General features: G+C 44.3%; 1 protein-coding gene across 2 annotated transcripts in view; it reads right to left on the minus strand.

The window, feature by feature from the left end:
- PLA1A (phospholipase A1 member A) overlaps positions 1 to 21,285 on the minus strand; it is a 38,373-nt gene extending 17,088 nt beyond the window's left edge. The window contains exons 1-7 of one of the 2 annotated variants that reach the window (XM_024764478.1): positions 21,200 to 21,285; positions 16,357 to 16,469; positions 8,474 to 8,675; positions 6,393 to 6,570; positions 5,759 to 5,867; positions 4,634 to 4,735; positions 2,103 to 2,192 (exon numbers count right to left, since the gene is read on the minus strand). In XM_024764478.1, the coding sequence (XP_024620246.1) occupies positions 2,103 to 2,192; positions 4,634 to 4,735; positions 5,759 to 5,867; positions 6,393 to 6,570; positions 8,474 to 8,675; positions 16,357 to 16,429 (754 nt within the window). In that variant the 5' untranslated portion in view covers positions 16,430 to 16,469; positions 21,200 to 21,285. Of the gene's footprint in view, positions 1 to 2,102; positions 2,193 to 4,633; positions 4,736 to 5,758; positions 5,868 to 6,392; positions 6,571 to 8,473; positions 8,676 to 16,356; positions 16,601 to 21,199 lie in introns of those variants that run through there. The other variant, XM_024764559.1, reaches the window with a different exon arrangement.
- Positions 21,286 to 21,759: the final 474 nt, after the last annotated feature.

Genomic DNA, 21,759 nt, shown 5'->3' on the forward strand with positions numbered 1-21,759 from the left:
AAAGGTTCTAATGAGCCTAGGGCAGGACAGGAATAAAGACACAGACGTAGAGAATGGACTTGAGGACATGGGGAGGGGGAAGGGTAAGCTGGGACGAAGTGAAAGAGTGGCATGGACATATATACACTACCAAATGTAAAATAGATAGCTAGTGGGAAGTAGCTACATCGCACAGGGAGATCAGCTCAGTGCTTTGTGACCACCTAGAGGGGTGGGATACGGAGGGTGGGAGTTAGATGCAAGAAGGAGGGGATATGGGGATATATGTATACATATAGGTGATTCACTTTGTCATATAGCAGAAACTAACACAACATTGTAAAGCAATTATACTCCAATAAAGATGTTAAAAAAAAAAAAAGAAAGGGGAAAGCTTGGTGTGTAAGCACATTCATTGTATTATTATTAACAACAATAATAAAAATTGGAACCAACCCAAAGAAAAAAAAAGAAAGCCAGTGTGTTGAGGTTCACCTCACCAAGTGACTGATACACTGAATTTGCCAAATGTCCCAATATAACAAACACTTGGCTTTCTGGTTATTGTTGTTGTTGACTATTTTATTTTATTTTATTGAATTTTATTTTATTTTATTTTTATACAGCAGGTTCTTATTAGTTATCTATTTTATACATATTAGTGTATATATGTCAATCCCAATCTCCCAGTTCATCACACCACCATCACCACCACCCACCCCCACTTTCCCCCTTTTGTGGACTATTTTAAAATTTGTAATAATTCACACTGAATCAATTTGCTGGGGCTAAGAGGTCTATAATGAGCCATAACTCCAGGGTTTAGGGTCTTCAGACTCTTCTTTCACCTTGGGACCCCCTCTCTGGGACCAGAACCAAGTCTGAGCTGCTTGCTGACTTTCCTTTCCCCCAGAGTTGGAAAACTGTCTATGGTCAACCTCCTTCTAGCTACAAGAGGGAGCTGGGAGACACAAACTAAACCCTTCTCAGATTGTGTTATGAAGAAAAAAAAAAGTGGCCAATTTAAATGCCAAAGAAATTTTCAAAAGCCATTAAAATCAAACCATCCCATCTGATCAGAATTGCTGAAAATTTTTATGAATTGTTAAAAGAAACATGTTTTTGGAAAATCAGTAAAGTTGGTAAGTTTGGATTAGTGGTTACTCAACACAGTTGTCAAAAGAATCCTTAAAATGTTAAAATTTTGGTAAAGCAGGAAAAGGTTAAAAACATAGTAATCAAAAATCAAAATAAAATTCCTATATGAAATGTTGATAGGTTGGCTATATTCATAAGAATATAAGAAGACTACACAATCCTTAACGCTTAGCTGCTTTTTTTTTGCGGTACGCGGGCCTCTCACTGCTGTGGTCTCTCCCATAGCGGAGCACAGGCTCCGGACGCGCAGGCTCAGTGGCCATGGCTCACGGACCCAGCCGCTCCACGGCATGTGGGATCTTCCCGGACCGGGGCACGAACCCACATTCCCTGCATCGGCAGGCAGACTCTCAACCACTGTGCCACCAGGGAAGCCACAACGCTTAGCTTTTGATAAATTTAAAATTATGCTAAGAATATATTCAATTAATATATCCAAAAAGAACATTCCAGAAGAATAAATTTAGAAGAGAAGAAATGCATATTCACTGAATGTATTCAAGAAGATTATCTTGAAAGCAATTTTAGAGAACTTGAATTTAGTTAGTTTGGGGAAATGGTCATGCAGTGAATTGACCCTTCAGCTAGCAGCTTTGGGCACATCAGTCTGTTTCTGCCACAACGAGGCTCTGCAGAGGATGTAGCCACTGTGGACTCTGCCACAAAGTGGGGCCCGGGAAGAAGAGAAGTTATTGGCTTGAGTGACGTTGGATCACAGTAGGGCCTAAGAAGTGGGGAGGGAGCCTAAATATGGAGCAGGCTTTTAATTTCAGGCACTCCTCCCCTAGAATACCTGGGCTCCAAAGACATCCATTTAATAAGTGCTGAGTAAGCTTGATGGGACACAGCAAAGGATACTGTAAGGAAGACCCCCTATGGCCCATACTGGCTGACTCAACACAAAGCCTGTTGGTAAATTCCAGTCTCTGGGGCAGCCACACATCAACTCTCTCTGGCTTTCTGACCTGCGGAAATGGAGGTGGGACAGCCGGGTTGGTCTTGGCCTCCGTTGACGTAGTAGTCCACATGTCCAACAGGAATCCGAATACCCAAATCTGCAAGGAGGCAGAACCCCGTTACCCTCTTACTGCAGGGGCCTATTTTCCAGGTCCCATAGCAAGGTCCACCGGCCACAGAGCCTGAGGTCTGACCTTGGGGGCCCACCCCCTCTCTGTGCTGAATGGGTGCCCACTTCATTCCTAAGTGCTGGGAGACTACAGAACTAGCCCTCAGATGGTTTTATAAACAGGTTTTGCCGTGCTGAAAGGAAGCTAAGAATAAATTTATAAGAAGATACTCATATTTGCCTAATAAAATCAAGAAAAATATCCCTTAATATAAGTTTTTATGAATCAGTACATGTTATAAGAAGTTCGGTAAATTTCCTTGTTGAATAGTTTCTATTTGGCTACAAGTGATAGTTCAGATATGTGTGTGTGGGACCACATTTCCAGTCTCCCACATATTTTTGTGCTTTCATGACTGAGCAGAAATATAATCTGGCTACAAAGAGATGAGTTTGAGAGGCTGTAGCCTGCATCTCATCATTGTGGCTGTATCTGACCCCTCAGACTTGGTCAGATTCAGCTGCCAAAGACCCTGATTTTCTTGTTCATATTATCTATCACAGTTGTAAGCAACTGAGCGTGTATTACTTGCTTAACGTCATCTATCCAGGGGTTAAGTGATGACCTAGAATTCATCCTCTCCCATCATCTGTCGGGTCAGCTCTACCTCCAAAATATATTTTGAGTCTTTCTACTCTCCATCTCTACCGCCACCACCTTCGCCCATGCCACTATCGTCCCCCTCACCCAGGCCAGCACCGCAAACACCCTCCAGTGAGCCTTCCCTTACTGCCCACTGGCAGTCCATTCTCTGCCCAGCAGCCAGAGTATTCTTTTAAGGAAATCCAAATCGCCGCCCTCTCCTCCCTGATCATAGAATAAAGTTTAAACTCCTCGCCATGTCCAGCCTGGTCCTGCTCCCTTTTCTCAGCACATCACTCACTGCGCTCTAACCACGTGGCTCTTCTGCCTGTCCCCACCCACAAGGCTTTCATTTTGGCTGTCCTCTCCCCCTAGAGTGTTCTTCTCCCCATTCTTTCCAGTGCTGGCTCATTCTCATCCACAAAGTCTCACCTCAAATATCACCTCCTTGGCCGGATTTCCCTCAATAATCCTATTTGAAGTAGACCCTGAACCTGCCGCTGAGTCACACTTCTCCCATATCCCTCATTATCATAATCACAGGGTGGAATTGACTCCTCGCTTGTATGTAAGCTCCACCACGGCAGGGCCTTTACCCGTCTTTTTTCCTGCTGTATCCCCAACACCAGCACAGTACCTGGCACACGTTAGTGCCAAATACTTCTTTATTGAACAAATTAGTGAACGAATGCTTGCCGACTAGCTTGTAAGTTCCATGTGGGCAGGGATCTTATTTGGTGCCTTGTGCGTTGTAGTATTCTCAGTGCCTGCTACATAGATCATAAAGACCGACTGAACAAATGGAATGCCTTTTTTTTTTTAATCACATTAGGAAGTGGCTCCAACTTTAAAGGGGACTGAGAGGCCTAGCACAGGTAAACAGGGACCAATGAGTCACCTATTTAGCAAATTTAGGAATATAAGGCGTTAACCTTGTTAATTGACATGTTTAATTAACTTAATAGCTAAGCAGAGGGCTATGGGCTTTGGTTTCCTATCTGTGAAATGGAGGTGGGAAAGAGGGTTGAATAATATGATTGCATGAGTTTCTTCCAGAATCCTGAATCCGTGAGTCCTGAATGCTAAAAGAAGGCTTTTAGCCAAATGGAATGAGACATGGCCATCTCTCAGTTGAACAGCAAACTCTTCTGGTCAGAGACAAATGTAATTTCTTCTTGTATCCAACACACTGAGCATGGGGCCTGGCACCAGACTCTGTGGGTGTTTGACGTCGAGTAGAAATGAGGAGGAGTGCCCGCTGGTCAGAAGAGCTTAATTTGGTCACGATGGATTCAGAGCTGGGGGTTCTTGACTGTGCCACTCATTACTGGAGGGGGCAATTCTCATTCTTCACTAGACTGAGGGCTGGCCTTATCCTCTGGGGAGGAGGGAAGTCCTGATAGGTCTGAGTACCTGTGCCAGGAGTAGAATGCCCCAATTTCCTGGGGCCAGGCATGTTCACCCTGAAAAAGCAGAAAGACTTTCCCAGGCAGAAGTGCCCTCTGAGTACTACCTCAGACAAAGCTTAGTGTTGAATCAGAGTGAGACTCATGACCAAACAGTTTTGGTCCACAAATGAGAATCCTCCTTTCTGCTGCTGGCTAAAAATAAAATCATTCATCTCAGTCTTCAGAGAATGACAGAGCTGGAAGAGACTTTCAAGATCATGCTAGTAAACTCCTCACTGCAACAGAAGCTTAGAGGGGAAGGGTCTCCTCCCAGGACCACACAGATAAATACCAGCCTCCTGGCCTCTGCCCTGTGCTCATTCCCCCACCCCAGCTCACTGTCCGTGTCTGTGTGGATCGCTTCCACAAAGAGGGCATCCCCAGGGTCCAGGCGCTCCTCCAGGCTGGCTCTTGTGTACTCCGGTCCAGCAGGGTCCAGGCCTGCAAGGACAGACATGTCAGCCACAGGAAGCCCCATGGACCCACTGCACACCCACATGGGCAACCCTTCCGGTTCAGATCAGAGTCCCCCAACAAGGACCCAAGGGCGAGAGAACTAGCTCAGGACCACCTTTCCCAGGAAGCTCTACTCTGTTGTCTCTAACCTCTCAATGACCCAGTTTCTCTGGCTCTGAAATGTGCTTGCTAACACCAACCATTTGGCAAGGATTAATGTCAGTAATATTAATCCTCAGGTAGTAATAACAACGGCTATAATTTTTTGAGTAGTTATTATGTGCCAGGCCTTGTGCTGGGCACTTCCACACTTTCTAGTCCTTACAACAACAGAGCAAAGTAAATATTACTCTCCCCAGGCCTTAGCTTGGATCCCTTTTCCTCATCCTCCCAAAAAGCAGACTGTGAGACAAGGATTTAAAGTTCAAGTAGCTTATTTGGGAGAAAATCACAGAAAGCGTAGTGAGGGAGTGGAAAAACGAGTCAGAGAACGAAAGAAAATTTTAATGAATAGATTATCTCTTTAGGTCTCATCCCACTGGGGTCCCTCTGAAGGATTCTGTAGAACATGACTCAGAATTGTCTCAATGAAGTGCCAGGAAGCCAGGGTATTTACCACACAGCTCTGGTCCCTTATTGATTGAGGGTAGCTCCTGAAGCATAAAGTTCTCAGCACTTTGCAAGTATTTAGCAAAACTGTCTACAGGTGATTTCCATAGTGGGCCAAGGATATATGAGCTGCTACAACCCATTTTACAGTTGTAGAAACTGAGGCTCAGAAAGAAATACATGGCCTCTAACACTGACATTAGAGATCATGCAATAACAACACAATACCATTTTATCCAAAAGGGCCACAATAAGTAAATTTCAGTGGTGATCGATGACTTGATCATAAGAACAAAGGCCCAACACTTCCCTCTGCCTGCCTTAACAAAGGCTCTTCCAGGTCATGATCTCTCTCTCTCTCTCTCTCAACCTGAGAGGATGGGCAGGGAAGAATGTTACCTGTGATCTGTCCCAGCTGGCCTTTGTAGAAATGTCCTACCATGCCCCCCACATGGGCCCCCAGGCTGACACCAATGATGTGGATTGAGGACTCTGACACACCCAGCACCTAGAATGGGCATTTACAGTGAATTACATTTGTGTCACAGCAGCCCCTGGCCTTACAAGGATAACACTTTGCCCTGAGGCATCAGAAGCAGAAGGTCTTGGGCATGACACACCAGCCACACGTGCTTTGGGAAAAAGTGCAGAATCTCACCCTGTTAATCACTTGCCCTCTCCCTGGGCTCCCCACCTTGACAACCCACTCACTTTCCCTTTGGTGTCCAAAGTATGTGAGGCATGACCATGGCCATTTCCTCTTGAGGACCTAGAAGAGTCAGCCATTGGCACCTCTGATGTAACATGCAGTGGCATGTTTTACAGAGGAGCAAGCGGGAGGCTCAGAGAGGTTCAAAAACCTGCCCAAGGTCAGCACTGCAAGCGGCTAGGTTGAGATTTGAACCGAAGACCCACAGACTACTGGGTGGCTCTGCTTCCACCTAAAGCTCCTTCTCACATGTCACTTCCTTCTTTCTGACCCCTTGCTCCCCTGTTAGCAGCCAGAACTCACCCTAAGCTCTTCTATACCTACCAGGAGTTTACTGAGGAAACGGGAGATCTCGAGTCCCAGCTTAACCACATTTTCCACGGCTGAGAAGTAGACACCTGTAGAGCCATAAACCCAGTCCACAGCGATCACGTTAGCATCTGCTGCCTGCAGAAGGGCACTGATGAATTTGTCAATCCAGGAAGGCTTTGTTCCTAAAGCCCTAGATGGGGGGCCAAGAAAAGATAGGAAAATTATCTTCCCAGCCAGCATCCATTGTCATGGAAATTACAATGACATTTCTATAAATAGAACAAACCCAGAGAAAGTCACAAGTACAGGGTGGGATCTCAAAGTTAGCAGGGCTCCTACCTGCACATGTGGAGCCTGTGTGTAAATTATAAAAGAGTACCTTTGTTCCAGGTGGATGTAGCCTGAGGCCAGGGCTCAGAGCTCAGGTCAGAGTTCAGCCCCTGGCCCTCAGTCAGGTACCTCTGTGTAATGCATAGATCACACAAACCACTGCACTGACCCTGCTTGTGTTACTCATGGGAAAGAAAAGATAGCTTTGTGTATTAGAGTTAAGATTTGCAATCTTAATTCTCATTCTATAGTATAGGCACTTTCCTTGAGGATGTTTTCATTTACTCATTCATTCATTCACTCTTTCCTTCATTCAACAAATGGGCCAGGCAGTATGCTAGGTGCTTTGTGAGAAATAAAGAAAAATAAGATATATTCCTTATCCTTCTGGAACTTAGAGTATAATAGGACTTTTCTAGGAAAAGAAGAATAGGAAAAATTTCAGAGAGCTCTCCCAAGAGATTGGGAATGGGGAAGAAGTTTTCTCAATGGCCCAGAGCTTGCTTGCATGGACAGGGGAGCCCAGGCTGGGTGTATGCCAGGGAACGTGGCTTTGGGGCATCTGGGAGCGGGCAGCATAAGTGAGGCTGCTGAGCTCTTCAGCTCCACTAACTATCTCTGGGTTGAGGGCACACACTCAGCCTTGGGTAGTGGCTGAATGCAAGATTTGCCGGAGAAGAGACTTCGGCACAAGAGAGAGAAGGGATGCCTGAGGGAGGATGTGGCTGGGACCTGGAGTGAGGGACTGGAGAGGCAGAGAGAACCCAGAGATGAGGAAATGGTGACCCTTTGTGCAGTGCCCTGCTGTCCACCTCTTCATCAGGGCCCCCAACTCCAGCTGCTCCATAGTGCTACTCTTTCACCACGTTCTCTCCCTCTCTCCTCTCACCAACTTTTTTCTGTTTCCGGCATTCTCAGTGGGCTTTGGGGAGAAGATGTTGGAAGGAAGGGTGGTGATTAAATTGGGACTCAGAGACTATGCATTACAACAAAATTTGGCCTGCAGGGCCTCAAAGAAGTTGAAGAAGTGTGTAGCGCCTGGGAAACGCTAACCTCTGGGAGTGATGGAAGTGGAAGTTTCTTAGGTCATGAAACCCAGGAAGAAGAGAAGAAGAGGAGATAAAACCCTGGATAAGGGCTTCCCTGGTGGTGCAGTGGTTGAGAGTCCACCTGCCGATGCAGGGGACACGGGTTTGTGCCCCGGTCCAGGAAGATTCCACATGCCGCGGAGCGGCTGCGACCGTGAACCATGGCCGCTGAGCCTGTGCGTCTGGAGCCTGTGCTCCGCAATGGGAGAGGCCACAACAGTGAGAGGCCCACGTACCGCAAAAAAACCCTAAAAAACCCTGGATAAAAACACCACGATGTTACCCCTGAGATGAATCATGCAACCCACACTTCAGGGAGGAAAGGATCACTGAGACCATCTCTACAACTTCCCTTTTATTCAGATATGGAAACCAAGGCTCCGTGTGCTAAAGTGACTTGCCCAGGGTCACACATATTTACAGTTGGAGAGTGTGTCCAGGGTCACACATATTTACAGTTAGCAGAGGAGTAACATATGTGACCAACAAGAAAGAACAACAGGATGTGTGTTCAGGCTGCTATGAGACATCTTCAAAGTCAGCAGGAGGTGAGCAATGGGACCTGTGACAGGCAGTAAATCCATTTCTTCTTTTGCTCCCCACTAACTTCCTATGGCATTATGGTCACTTTCTAGCTCTTAGCTGAGGTGATCCTATTGGTTTTTTGGCTCCCACCTGAATCCATGGATAACTAGCTTGGTTCCTAGAGTGACATTGAACCCCAAGTTCCGGATGTCACTACTTTCTTCCACGAGTTGCCCACAGAGAGGATCAGAAGGGGTGAAGAGGAGAAAGTGGGCTTTGAGATTGGTGCCTTGGAGAAGATTAGCATTCTGGAAGTCAGTGCACTTTGTCTGTGGGGTAGGAGGTGCATCTCCTAGAGGAAAAAACAAACAAACAAATAAAAACCCAAGAAACATCCAAGGTGAGGTCATCTGTTCTTAAAAGGAAAAAAGGTGTTCTTGAAAGGAAGAGAGAAACAAGGGCTTATAGGCATTCATCATAAATCAGCAAGGGTAATAATCAGACCCATTTATTAAAGGCATCACTTCTGTAACCAAAATCTGTGTATATTTTTCATGTATAAAATACCAGAGAAGAATATGAATATTGCTCAGCTAGAGAAGATTAAAGGCCATGGTGAAATGGATATTGTCATGGGCTATCCCCCGACACCTGCATAAATTCATGTGTTGAAGTCCTAACCCCTGATACCTCAGAATGTGACTGTATTTGGAGATAGGGTCCCTACAGAGGTAATTACATTGAAATGAAGCCTTTAGGGTGGACCCTTATTCAATATGACTGGTGTCCTAATAAGAAGAGGCAATTTGGTCACAGAGAAGAAAGATGATGTGAAGGCACATGGAGTAGACAGCCATCTACAAGCCAAAGAGAGAGGCCTGGAATGGCTCCTTCACTCACAGCCCTCAGAAGGAACAAACCCTACTGCCACCTTAATCTCAGACTTCCAGCCTCCAGAACTGGGAGATGATAAACTTCTGTTGTTTAAGCCACCCAGGCATTTTGTTACAGCAGTCCTAGCTAAATAATACAGTTTTCTGGGCTATGAAATGAGCAGTTGCCCTGGGGACTAGGCTCATTCTGGTCTGAGCACCCCATTCCAGAGGGTTTCAAACTGCCCCCTCCAGCCTCATCACTTCTTTTCCTTATGAGCAGCCCAGAGCCACTCCAGAGCCTTCCAGCGCCCAGCACATGGCTGCCCAGCCAGATAGTAGAGAGGACCCTTAATGAGCTCTATGTATTCTACAGTGCCTTCCAACAGGTACGTTTAAACGGGATATTTTATGGTCAAGGTCACTGAAAGGCCTTCTACAATACTGAACTGAAACAGCAGCATGAAACTCCTGCTTCCCAGGGAGCTAAAAATCTGGCCTATCTTCAATACCCAACAGCCCACCCTCACGCCTGTGATAAATAGGGGGGAGCACCTGACACCCAGCTGGTCTTACAGAAAGAGACCGGCTGGGGCAGCAGGGCACACACTGTCGCACTGGCCCCCCAGCCCCGAAGTCCTGGTGCTATTAGCAGCTACCTCACATTCCTGCCATGGGACAAAACTATCTGCAGAATCAGGACAGGTCCAGATTGCAGACTGATTTGTGCAGGGCTCTTCACGAGGAAGACAGCTATTTCAGGTTTCTGGAATGGTTATCTGCCTTCAGAGGTAATGGAGGAGCACATGTACAACAAGCAAGTGGATCTGGAGTGTGCTGGGCTGTGGAACTGTGAGCAGCTTGAGGGAACCGCACCCTTAGAGAGTGCTGACAGCGGTTTCCTCACCTCTGCAGCTAAGTCCCAGACCTGGTCCCTGAGGCCCCTTGTATCTCCCTTCTGAGCAGCCAGGTCTTGGACACCCCAGCGATGAAGCCCACTATGACTGTGCAGGCCCTCAGGCTCCTCAGCCTGTGGCAACTTGAGCCCCCATGGAACACAAGAGAGAACGATGCCTGACGACTACTTCATCTGCCTTCCCCCAACTCTTCGAAGAAAAGGTGAAAGGACTCTGCTTGAGCATGACACTTGAACCACATACATGAGTACATTTGCTCTATTGGTCATGTAGGGAAGTTTGCATCCATCAGACAGAGAATTAAGAGTCCTTTTAAATAAGCATAGTATGTCAGAGAGCAAGGCACAACAAGCATCGCAGAATCAACATATTCCAGACAACGTTATCTAAATAAGATGTAATAAAATTAGAAATCAGTAACAAAAGTTATTTAAAGACACATTTGGAGGTTTTAAAATTCCCTTTTAAGTAATGAATGAGTTAAAGAATAATCACAATGGTGACTAGATAATATTAAAAACGAAATAACAATAAAACCAATACAATATCAAAACCTGAGTTAAAGTAGCTAAAACAGTACTAGGCTGATATTCTATAACCATAAATGTAAATATCAGGGGAAAATGGGGAAAGACACAGATTAGGTAAATTAATCTCATAACTCAGAAAGCTGAAAAAGAATAATACAGCAACACCAAATAAAATGTAGGGAAAGAAATATAAAGGAAATAGTTAAGGGACTTCCCTAGTGGCGCAGTGGATAAAAAAAAAAAATCTGCCGGCCAGTGCAGGAGACACAGGTTTGAGCCCTGGTCCGGGAAGATCCCACATGCCATGGAGCAACTAAGCCCGTGCGCCACAGCTACTAAGCCTGCTCTCTAGAGCCCAAGAGCCACAACTACTGAAGCCCACGCGGCTAGAGCCCGTGCTCCGCAGCAAGAGAAGCCACCACAATGAGAAGCCCATGCACCACAACAAAATGTAGGCCCCATTCGCCGCAACCATAGAAAGCCCGCGCACAGCAATGAAGACCCAATGCAGCCAAAAATAAATCTTTAAAAAAAAAAAAGGAAGTAGTTGAAATTAAATAAAACAATGAATATGAACAGCATCCGTAGCTGCTCAGTCCATGCAGTTGCTCAGGCCGACCTTCCTGGAGAAATCTTTGACATTTTGTTTTCTGCCACCCCCGTACAATGGTGAGTAAATCCTCAGAACACAATATTCAGAATTAAACCATTCTCACTACCTACACTGGCACCACCTTGGTTTAAGCCACCATCATCTCTCAAAATTATGTAGCCTGTAATGCTTTTCCTGCCTTCATTCTTGTCCCCCTTCAGTCTATTTGCAACACAGTAGTAGAAAAGTAAATCAAATCATGTCACATCTCTGTGCAAAAGCCACCAAGGCATTTCACTCAGAATAAAATCCAAAGTCCTAACAGTGGAAGAAAGCCCTAAATATCTTAGATCATCCCCTTGGGGAGCCCTTTGCCTGTCTGACTATTGCTTCCTCTGTTCCAGCCAGTCCTCCTAGCTCTTCCTCTCTCTAGACAGGTTCCCACCTGAGGGTCTTTGCACTAGCTATTCCTTCTGCCCAAAGTGTCTTTCTCTGAACATCCATGTGACTAATTTCCTCTCCTACTTTAAGTCTTTGCTTGTCAAATGTCATCTTCTTTCCTCTAACCCCCTATTATATTTATTATTTATTTGGCTACTCCAGGTCTTAGTTGCGGCATGTGGGATCTAGTTCCCTGACGAGGGATCGAACCCAGGCCCCCTGCATTGTAAGTGTGGAATCTTAGCCACTGGACCACCAAGGAAGTCCCTAACCCTCTATTTAAAATTGCAATCTGCCGATGTGCCTCACCTCCATTCTCTCAATTTTCTTTAACCTGATCTGTTTATTTTTATAGCAATCATCACCTAATGAAGACTTTTTATTTACCAGTTTATTATTAAATGTATTGTTTATTAATTTCCCCACATTAGAAGATACTTTCAAAGAAGGAAGGGATTTTTATCCATTCTGTTCACTCTACTGCCTAGAATAGAACCTGCCACACACAATAAACACCAAAAGGTAGTTCTCTGGAAAGAATAATAAACTAGATGTACTTTAAAAAAAAAAGAAACTAGATGTACTTTTGATAATATAGTAAGAAAAAAAGGGAGAAGTCACAAATAAACAATATAGAGAATTAAAAGGGGATGTAAGCCCAGCAGATTTTTTAAACCACAAAATAGCATGTTTATACCCATCCAACAGTTAAAAAATAGATATTTTCCTAGAAAATTGATAATCCCCTAGAAAACTATAGCTTACTAAAACTTAGTCAAGAAAGAAAAAACAGAAAATCAAATGTAAAACTGTAGTATAAAGGAATTGAAACAGTAGTTTTAAATCTATTCATCAAAAACCTCTATCAGGACAGATTTCACAGAGAAATTCTAACAATTCTTCAATTCCTATCTTACACATACTGTTCCGGAGAATAGAAAAGGGGAGAAAGAATCCAAACTCATTCTATGAAAATAGCCAAAATGTCAAAACTGAACAAGGGAAGAAGGAGAAAAGAAAAAATAAAGGCCAGTTTCACTATTACACACAGACATAAAAATCCTAGATAAAATGTCAAATCCTTCAAGGATAACAAGTATACATCACGGCCAAGCAGGGTTTAATCCAAAAAATGAAAAGATGGTTTAACATTAGAAAATGTATCAATGTAATTCACATATGAACAAATTTAAAAAAAATACCATATGCTCAACTCAATAGATGTAGGGAAAAAACACACGATAAAATTCAATACCCAACACTCCTTAACATAAGGAAGGAAGGGTACCTACCCAAAGCCTATAGCAATGATTATAGTTATTGGTGAAATGTTAGAAGCATTCCATTCAGAACTGGGAGCAAATGAGAATGTCTGCTATCAGTGCTTCTATTAAATATTGGACTGGAAGTTCTAGTCCTAGCTAGTAAAACAAGACAATAAAACAGGATAAAAATTATAAGGTTTGAAAAGGGGAAGAAAAAATTGCCGATATTTGCAGACAATAGGATTGAACTGTCCGTCATTCAAGACTATGGAATGTGGCACAGTGAATCATGCACAGATACCCCATCCCGCCAAGCACCACTTTAGCCAAAGAGTAGTGACAGATGAATATCCAAAAGAGAGAGAGAAAAAGACATAGACAATCTCAAATATAAAAATAATATCTCCAAAACAGGAACAAGAATAGAACTGCAAAATGGTGTTGGGTTCCAGGTCTGAGAGAAGACAGTGGTTGTAAGAATTCAGTTTTGTGAGGTAAGCGGGGTCCAAAAGTGCTCCAAGTCAGGTGTGGAAGACCCACCAGTGGTAGCCAGTGGTGGAGAGGGGATCCCCAGCTCAGGAAAGGAAGCTAACAACAAAAACCATACAAACAAAAACAGCTATTGACTTTTTACTGGGGCTATAGCTTTATTTAGGGAGACAGGATGGAAAGACAAGGCCTCACTCACAGGAGTTGAGATAACGCACCTTTCTGGAGGAGAGAGGGCAAAGATGGGGGCTCGGGTGGGGAGACAGAGAGATGAAGAGACTGAAAACAAACTTTTCATTGAAAATTAAAATGAAACATCTATTGTGTCAGAAGTCAAGATAAGAGTTATCTTTGGGGCAGTAGTGAGTAAGATGGGATACAGGGAATGGGTTTTAAGAATCTGGTAACATTTTATTTCTTGATCTGAATGATGGTTACACAGGTGAAATCATTCTGAAAATTCATTAACCTGTGTACCTTTCTGTATGTATGTTGTACTTCAGTAACTAATTTACTTTTTAAAAAGGTTGAAAACAAATATATAAAGTAATCAAATGTTTACACAGATAGTCGATAAAGCCAATAAGTGGATGATGAATTCTTTCCAGGTGAAATAAAGTTTTAAAAACCTTTGACAAAGCTTTAAAATAAGTATGCTGAGAATGTACAAGGATAAAAATAAAGACAGAGCATAAGAAGTTATGAAATAAAAACGGGCATAAATGATAAGATATATAGTAAAAAGCTAGTTAGAAAAAGGAAATGAAAAAGATAGTCATGGAAATAAAAATGGAATCAATGCTATAATGTCTAGTACAGAAGAAGTAAAAGAAGTTTTTAATATGAAAGTGCAGTTAAAAAGTATAGACAATAGATGGAGAGGCTCCAACATTTAACTAGTAGCTGTTCTCTAAAGGAAGAGAATAGAAGAAACAATATTTTGAAAAGGTAATTGCTAAGAATTTTCCATAACTGAAAAAAGATATGAGTTCTCTAATCACAAGTTATACTCAGGGTAATGAGCAAGATAAAAAGGAAATAAATCTATACAAATAGGCAGATGATAGTAAAACTGCAGAACATTAAGTATAAAAGATATTCTTAAAAATTCCCAGACAAATGCATTGGAAAATTTAAAAGCAATGAAAAATATAATTTCCTGAAACCTGACTCAAGAAGAAATAAAAATCCAAATAAACCTACTAGCACCAGAAAAAGAAAAAATCAAACTGGTAATCAAGAGTCTTCTCTGGCCCTAAAATACGCTAGAGCCAGATGGTTTTATTTGAGAACTCCACCAAACCTCTAAATTACAAGTAACCTTTATCTTATATAAAACTGTTTCATAGAACAGAAACTTATTTTATGTGGTTATAATCATCTTAGTATCAAGACCAGAGAAGGGCAATACAAGGGAAAAAAATGATACATAAATTTCCTTTATGAACAAATATACAAAATAATAAACATAAATATATACAAAAATAAAAATAAATGTTGGCAAATAAAATTCAACATCATATTAAAAAATACCCCACAGGAGTAGGAAAAAAAACAATACCCCATGACCACAAGATTTGTCCCTGGTGATCTTCATCTAAACCCATAGAGTTTAGAAGAAAATATGAAAGATTATTTTTATAAGAAGATTGATTAGACAAGACACCAGAAGCACAAATCACAATACGAAATAAAAATTAAGACAACAGTGTAATACTATTTTTTCTATGAGACTGACAGTATGAAAAACATTTGATAATACAAAGTGTTGTTGGAGAGGGTGGGAAAACAGACGTGCTCACGTACAAATCAACAGTTATAACTACTTTGCAGGGCAGTTTTTCTCACATTTATCAAAAATGTGTAAGATATGAATCCTTTTAGATCTAGTATATGGTGTATAAACAGCCACTTCATAAAACAAGAGATATGGTTACTTTACATACACACACGCACACACACACACATGCACTCAAATAAATGATTGCGTTAGGAGAAAGCACACGTGAAGCTAAGTAGCACCTTTTCAACGCCAACCGTTGATGCAGGGAAGGGGTGAGCAGGGGCCTGTGGTGTTGCAAGGGAAGTATGAATCATGGAGGCCTTCTTGGAAGACGTGAAGAGCAGAAATGAACAAAAAGGTAGTGTGAGCAACTACAGGCATAAAGAATGACACACCCTAAAGCTGGGGAATGAGAATTAAATGTCTCGTGGACATGACACAAAGGCAGTCTGCTGTTGGGGGCAGAGGGAAGGGAGCTTTCCAAGGGTGATGCCACTGCTGGTCAGAGGAGGGAATTTTACTCTTCCGAGGTTCCCTACGCCATAACAGGGTTTAGATTTGCTATATTAAGCAAGGGAGAGTGGTGCGTGGGGTTTTCACTGGGTAAGGCACCGTGCAAATGGCATCTGAGGGAAGCTGTGCTAAAGGTCATTGGTTATCTGTGGTGAACAGGACTAGTTATCATAGTACTGCCAAGAGGGATGACAAGCCTGAACTTGAGCTGGGTCGGCAAGAATAGAAAGGACCTCTAACGATCTCAATGACAAACTTGTTGTTAGTTTGGAAATTTTAAATTTTAAAATTAAATATATCTTGGAACAATGGATATTTACAGGGGGAAAATGAATCATGTTTTGGAATTAATTTTTTTTTTATACTCTTCCTGGCTTGTGCAAGGTGAAAAGGAGTAATGCAGATTTTAGAAAAATGAGTAAAACAGCTAGAGGAAGTTCAATTTTTGTGACTTAAGAAAGTGCTGTCATTCCCATTATGATTGAAGGTTTTTTTCTCCCTCTTTTAAATACATCTCAGGAGAGGGCTTTTAGGGGACCTTCCAAAGGTTAGCGCTACGTAAATAGATGGCTTGAAAAAATAGAATTATTGACCGAAAGAAGTCCCACCCAAGGCCCCAGCCCCGACTTACCTGTACTTCCAACACTGAGCCACAGAAGAAGCCCCCATGACCAGAAGCAGCCCTCCCAGGGGTCTGGGGCCATCGTTGAGCTGGAAGTCTCAGAGCTGGGGTGAAGCCGACCCCTAATGACAAAGAGATCTCATAACCCAGGCTCTCACAGTTTTGAACACTAAACTCCCACTTGGGTCTCACTAATCATTAACTGGCCTCATGACCTGTAACAGGTCTCTCCCTATTTGTCTAACTTCCCCAGTTTTTCTGTTTCTTCTTCTCAATGAAATGAAATATACTTTTTTCTTTTCTTTTTTTTTAAGCAGGGGACATTGAAACACATTGCCCTTCCTCTCTGAGCCAAACATCATCAGGAAACTATTTCCTGCACCTCTCCCACTTCCCATTATAAAATGTTAGTAAAAACCAAGGCAGAAGTCTTTCATCTCTAGGGGATCACAAACCCACATTGTCCCAGAGTCATCTGTGGACGTGTTTGCCCCCTAGGAGGACTCTGAGTGGCTTGAGGGCAAAGACCTTCTCTTTTCATTTTTGAGTCCCCAGTGCCCAGCACAGAGCTGAACCAACAATGTATTAATATGTTTCGTGTACATTTAACGGAAATAACGAAAGAAGATGAAGTTGGCCTCTGAGAGTACTATCCTTTGATAGAAACTTGGGGCTAGAAGTCCAACCTCTAAGATGAGTCGTTCAGTGTCTTGAATTCATTGATAAGAAACAAAGAAATAGAGAACGAAAATGACCTATGGAGACCTTTCTGCTGGACATGGCAGAGCTGGCCTGGAACCAGGGTGTTTCCAGTATACCGCATGGCCTCTTCACCCAAAGGAGTGGCAGAAACCACAGAGCGCTAGTTCTAGATGGGTCAGGGGAAGGGGGAGGCACCATACTTGCCCAGCTCTCCTTAATTGTAGCACATTGCTGTGAGGCAGAGAACCCACCAACAGGGCAGTATGGAACTTTCTGGACCATAGCTCTGTGAGGGGAGTACTATCTACATACAGCTTCAGGGTATAGAGGGGTTAAGTACCTTGCACAAGCTCCTGCAGAGCTGGGATTTGAAGCAGGACAACCTAGCTCCCGAGGCCATGCTCTGAACCACTGTGCCAACAGGCGGCACCAACCACTGCACCAAGCTGTGCCAGGCCTGCCCAAGACAGAGATAAACTGATTTTGGAGGGGCCAGCCCTTTCTTCCCCTCCTGCACGTGATGCCACTGATCAGGTGCTGTTGCCACCAGGAAGGGCACTACTGAAGGCTGTTCTGAAGTCAGAGACCAAGCCAGGTGTAGAGGTCCAGGTCCTCAGAGAAAATAAGCCAGGATGGGACTAGATGTGCAAGAGATTTATCAGGGATAAGACCTGTGACGAATAAAAAGGGGAGCTGAAGGCAGTAGGGAGACCCTTTAGACCCTGCTGCAGAGCTGACACCTGCACAGGTCAGGGAGAAGGAAAGAGGATTGCACAGGAAGCCCCAGAACACCATGCAGTTCCTGGAATGTCCTGGCCAAGGCAGTGGGGAAGCCTCAAGCTGAGGTCTCTTGTGAAAATGAGCTGTGTTAGCGGCCTTGCGCTGCTCAGCCACTAGCTGGGGGCAGTCTCAGCACAAAGACGAGGCTAGATCTAGAAGGGCAGCAACCAGGACCATCAGTCAATTAGGTTCTTCACAGCAGGAGACTGAGGACTGCATTCTCCTGGCCACTCCATCACACCCAGAGCTGGCGTGTTAGGCCAGTCATTCCAGCTTTTCCAGCACAGTGTTCCCTGTGCAACATCAACACGGCTGACATGTAGAGGGTGCCCTGCCTGTCACATACATCGTCTGGTGCAGTGCTCTCCACATGGGGCTGGAGTGGTCCTGGGCAAGACCACCTGCCTCAGAATCACCCAGGGGAAGGGGGGCAGACCACTGGGCCCAAGCCAGACACACTGAATGAGACTCCTTGGGGTTGGGCCCCGGACTCTGCAGTTCGAGCAGGCTCCGCAGATGACTGTAGGCACGCCAGAGCCACTAGTCTTCTGTTAATTCTAACCACAGCCATCTCCGTTTCACCAGTGAAGAAACTAAAAGCTCACAGAGGCCAGAGACCTGGGGAGCACTGCTTCAGGGGGCCAAGAAAGCGAGGTCCTCCTGGAAAGTGAGGTGACGTGTTTTAGAAGGTGAAGATAGAGATCTTTCTACAGGAGACACTGGTAGGGAACACCACCTTATAATCAGTGTATATGGTCTGCCCCCCCCAGGGAGAATGTCAGCCTCGGGAGGGCAAAATTCTGGTCTCTTTTGTTCAGTGAGGTGTCCCCAGTGCCTAGCACAGTGCCCGCCACACAGCCAGTGCTCAATCTTTGCTAAGGAAAGGCATGGTACCTCTGGTATGGTGTGTTCATTTAGAGAGGGCAGTGGGAAGGGGTCTGATCCCAAGACCGCACCGAGGCCCCCACGGTGAAGTGGAGTCAGATGGCTTTACTTGCCTAGGATCTAGGAACACAGGGAGGCAAGCAAGAGACCAAGGACACTGGGTTCAATATCCAGTGCTCATTGCTCAGGGCTCCCTGTTGTGTGCCTGCTGTCTAGAACTGTGCTTGGCACATAATAGGTGCTCGTTAAACACTTGTTTTGAAAGAAAGAGAGGAGAGGAAGAGAAGGGAGTGGAGGGGAAGAGAGGAAGCTACTGGCTACAACCCCTGGAATCCATAGAATCTCTTTCGGCCTTTCCTGCCTGCCTGTTCCCAGCTCAGATTCCCAGCTTCCTCACCTTCCTTCAGGATCCCGGGCTGACAGTTCCATAAATGAATAAGCTTTTATGTGTGTGTGCATGAGTGCATGCACACATGTATAGAAGCACGGCCTTCAGTTTAGGGGTGGGGTTGGGAGTGGGGGGAATATAAACTAACATACTAACTAATATAAAATAATCTTAGGAAATTATAATTCTGAGTCTCACCAGTTTATTCTATCCCATCCTTTCTGAACTTTTTACACGCTTGCTGACCCACTACAAAAACCCTCTGCACCTTGCTTTTCACACTAAACAAAATTCTTTCCGCCTGCCTCATTTGTTTTTTAAGGGTGCATAGAAACCCATTAGAGCTTCTCATGAAATTTTAGTGCACAGCCCAAGATGGCTCAAGCCCCTATCCTACTCGATTTTCAGGAAGTCTGAACTTTTGCCAGGTTCCTTTCCAATTTGAGGTGAAGACCATGATTTTGGAGCCTCCACTCCTGGTGTTCTATATGTACTGCATGTGTATACACGTGCGTGCACAGGCATGCACGCACATACACACCCATTCTCAGAACAAACCATAATACACGAATGTAAGGCCATCTAAACTCTTGTAAAGAGAATACTTCATGCCCTTTGTGCCCCAAACCACATAACTTTGCTTTCATTTTTAAGCTGTCTATATTCTGTCTCTGTTTTCCTTGGAAGAACAGGTAGACCCTTGCTTTACACTTGTCAGGAAAATGTATCACAGGTGTCTCCAGGCCTCCAAATTTTGAGAAAGACTGAAAATTGCAGCTTTTAAATGACAGTTTAATGCCAAATTCTATGGTTTAGTTTTTGTTCCCTGAGATCTGCTAACTTCAAAGTAAAATGACTTGTGAACCTTGAGAGCTTGTTGCCGGGTGTGCAGTACTGTAGGGCGATTCCCCGAGAAGCTCGAAGGAAGAGGACACCCCGGGGGTCCCCTTGTCGTGCCTTCTAAGTGGTGGAAGAAACTGGCTGGAAGTGACCCATCTGCCCATTCCACGGGTTCAGCTGGGCTCAGCTCTGCCCACTCCTACCCCTGCCCCCAACGTGCATCTCAAACCCACCACCATCTTTCCTTCTGATGTCACCTCATAGTTGTGGGAAGGTGGAGAGAGGCCACAGGCTGCTGCCAGCACCATCTCACTCCTGGGTTTCATTTTGGCTTTGTCTAAGGAAACATTTTCTAATTATAGCCAACAATTAGTGTGGTAGGATTGGAGACAAGCAGACCTGGGTTTAAACTCCAGCTCCATGTCATCCCAGCCGTGTGACTTCAGATGGATGGCAGCTTCTCTGAGCCCCAGTTCTTCACCTGTTAACAAGCTCTAGTAAACTACCTGACGCACAGCAACTCTTTCTTCCTCCTCTTGTCTTTCCTTCCCCAAAGGAGAGAGTCTCACCAACTCCCTAGGTGTCAATATCCCCAAACCGAAACCCCAGGGATGAGAAAATGATGGCAAGACTGCCCTCTCTGCCGTGCCTAGATGACCCCTGGGTCCTTAACCAGACCCCATTCCCTGAGGAGCTGATCCACTGGGATGGTTGACTGTGAGTGAAATCATCAGAGTCTCCATTCCCTCCCTCACCACCCCCAGTAGCTCTGGCTGTTTTAAAAAGATGCACATTTACTTGCCCTGGAGAGGTGGAGACAGAAGAGGAAATGGAGAATGTGTGGTTGAAGAAGCTTGCAGAAGGGCAGATGAGGCCAATGCAGATCTTAAAAACGTATATATTGCCAAGACTTCTAGTAACATCTAGCAATCTTAGGTACCAAAGAAAGCAAATGAAGTACCATCATTTAGCAGGTCAAAAAATACCATTAATCCCTGTAATGTTACTCATGACCTATTCTGTTTTTCAGAGCACAGATGTTAACTTGATTAGCATAACAAGTTCATACTGTCATTCAGGTCATCTTTTAAATTTACTCTAACATTATGCATATAATTAAGTCTGTTGTCTCTTTCCTCTGTTCATTCTGGTCCTCCCTCCTCTCTCTCTCTCTCTCTCTCTGTATCTCTCTCTCTCTGTCTGTCTCTCTCTCTCTCACGCACACACACACACACACACACACACCCCAGCACTCACAGTCAGGAGAGAAGGCAGAGCCCAGGAGCCCAGGTGCGGGTAGGTGGAGACAGAGGTGAGGATGGGTGTGACAGTTGTTCTCTTTCGATGGCTTCTATTTTCTCAGAGAAATAGGAAGCAAAGCTGCCAATTGAGAGTCAGGTTTGGAGAGGAGGTTTTGAGGTTTGAGAAGAAGGAGTCTGAAAGTCTGATCTCTTTCTGAATTGTGACTGCTGTGAAGAGTGAGAATTTGCATAGCAAATAGAACAGGATCTTAAAAAGACGCTATCTCTTGTCTCCAATTGCAGCTGAAGTCCTACTAGCAAAGAAAAAATGCTACGTCTCCACCCTCCTACCCTGCCGGGACCCCGTTCACCGCCATGCACACACCTCCGCCACTACATTCTAAAGAGACTGGAAGGCCTTGGAAAGACAAATCCCAGTGGGACTTACTAGGAGGCAGCAGAACTGCTCTAGGAGACCTCCCTTCCCCACCTCCCCTAGCTGAAAATCAGCCGTTTGAAGGAAAAAATCCCAAGAATCCTAAGTTCTATGGGGGGGTTTCCCATCCCTTCCTGAAA

This window comes from Neophocaena asiaeorientalis, unplaced genomic scaffold (genome assembly GCF_003031525.2).
Source record: "Neophocaena asiaeorientalis asiaeorientalis breed wild unplaced genomic scaffold, Neophocaena_asiaeorientalis_V1.1 scaffold500, whole genome shotgun sequence".
NCBI classification, from domain to species: domain Eukaryota; kingdom Metazoa; phylum Chordata; class Mammalia; order Artiodactyla; family Phocoenidae; genus Neophocaena; species Neophocaena asiaeorientalis.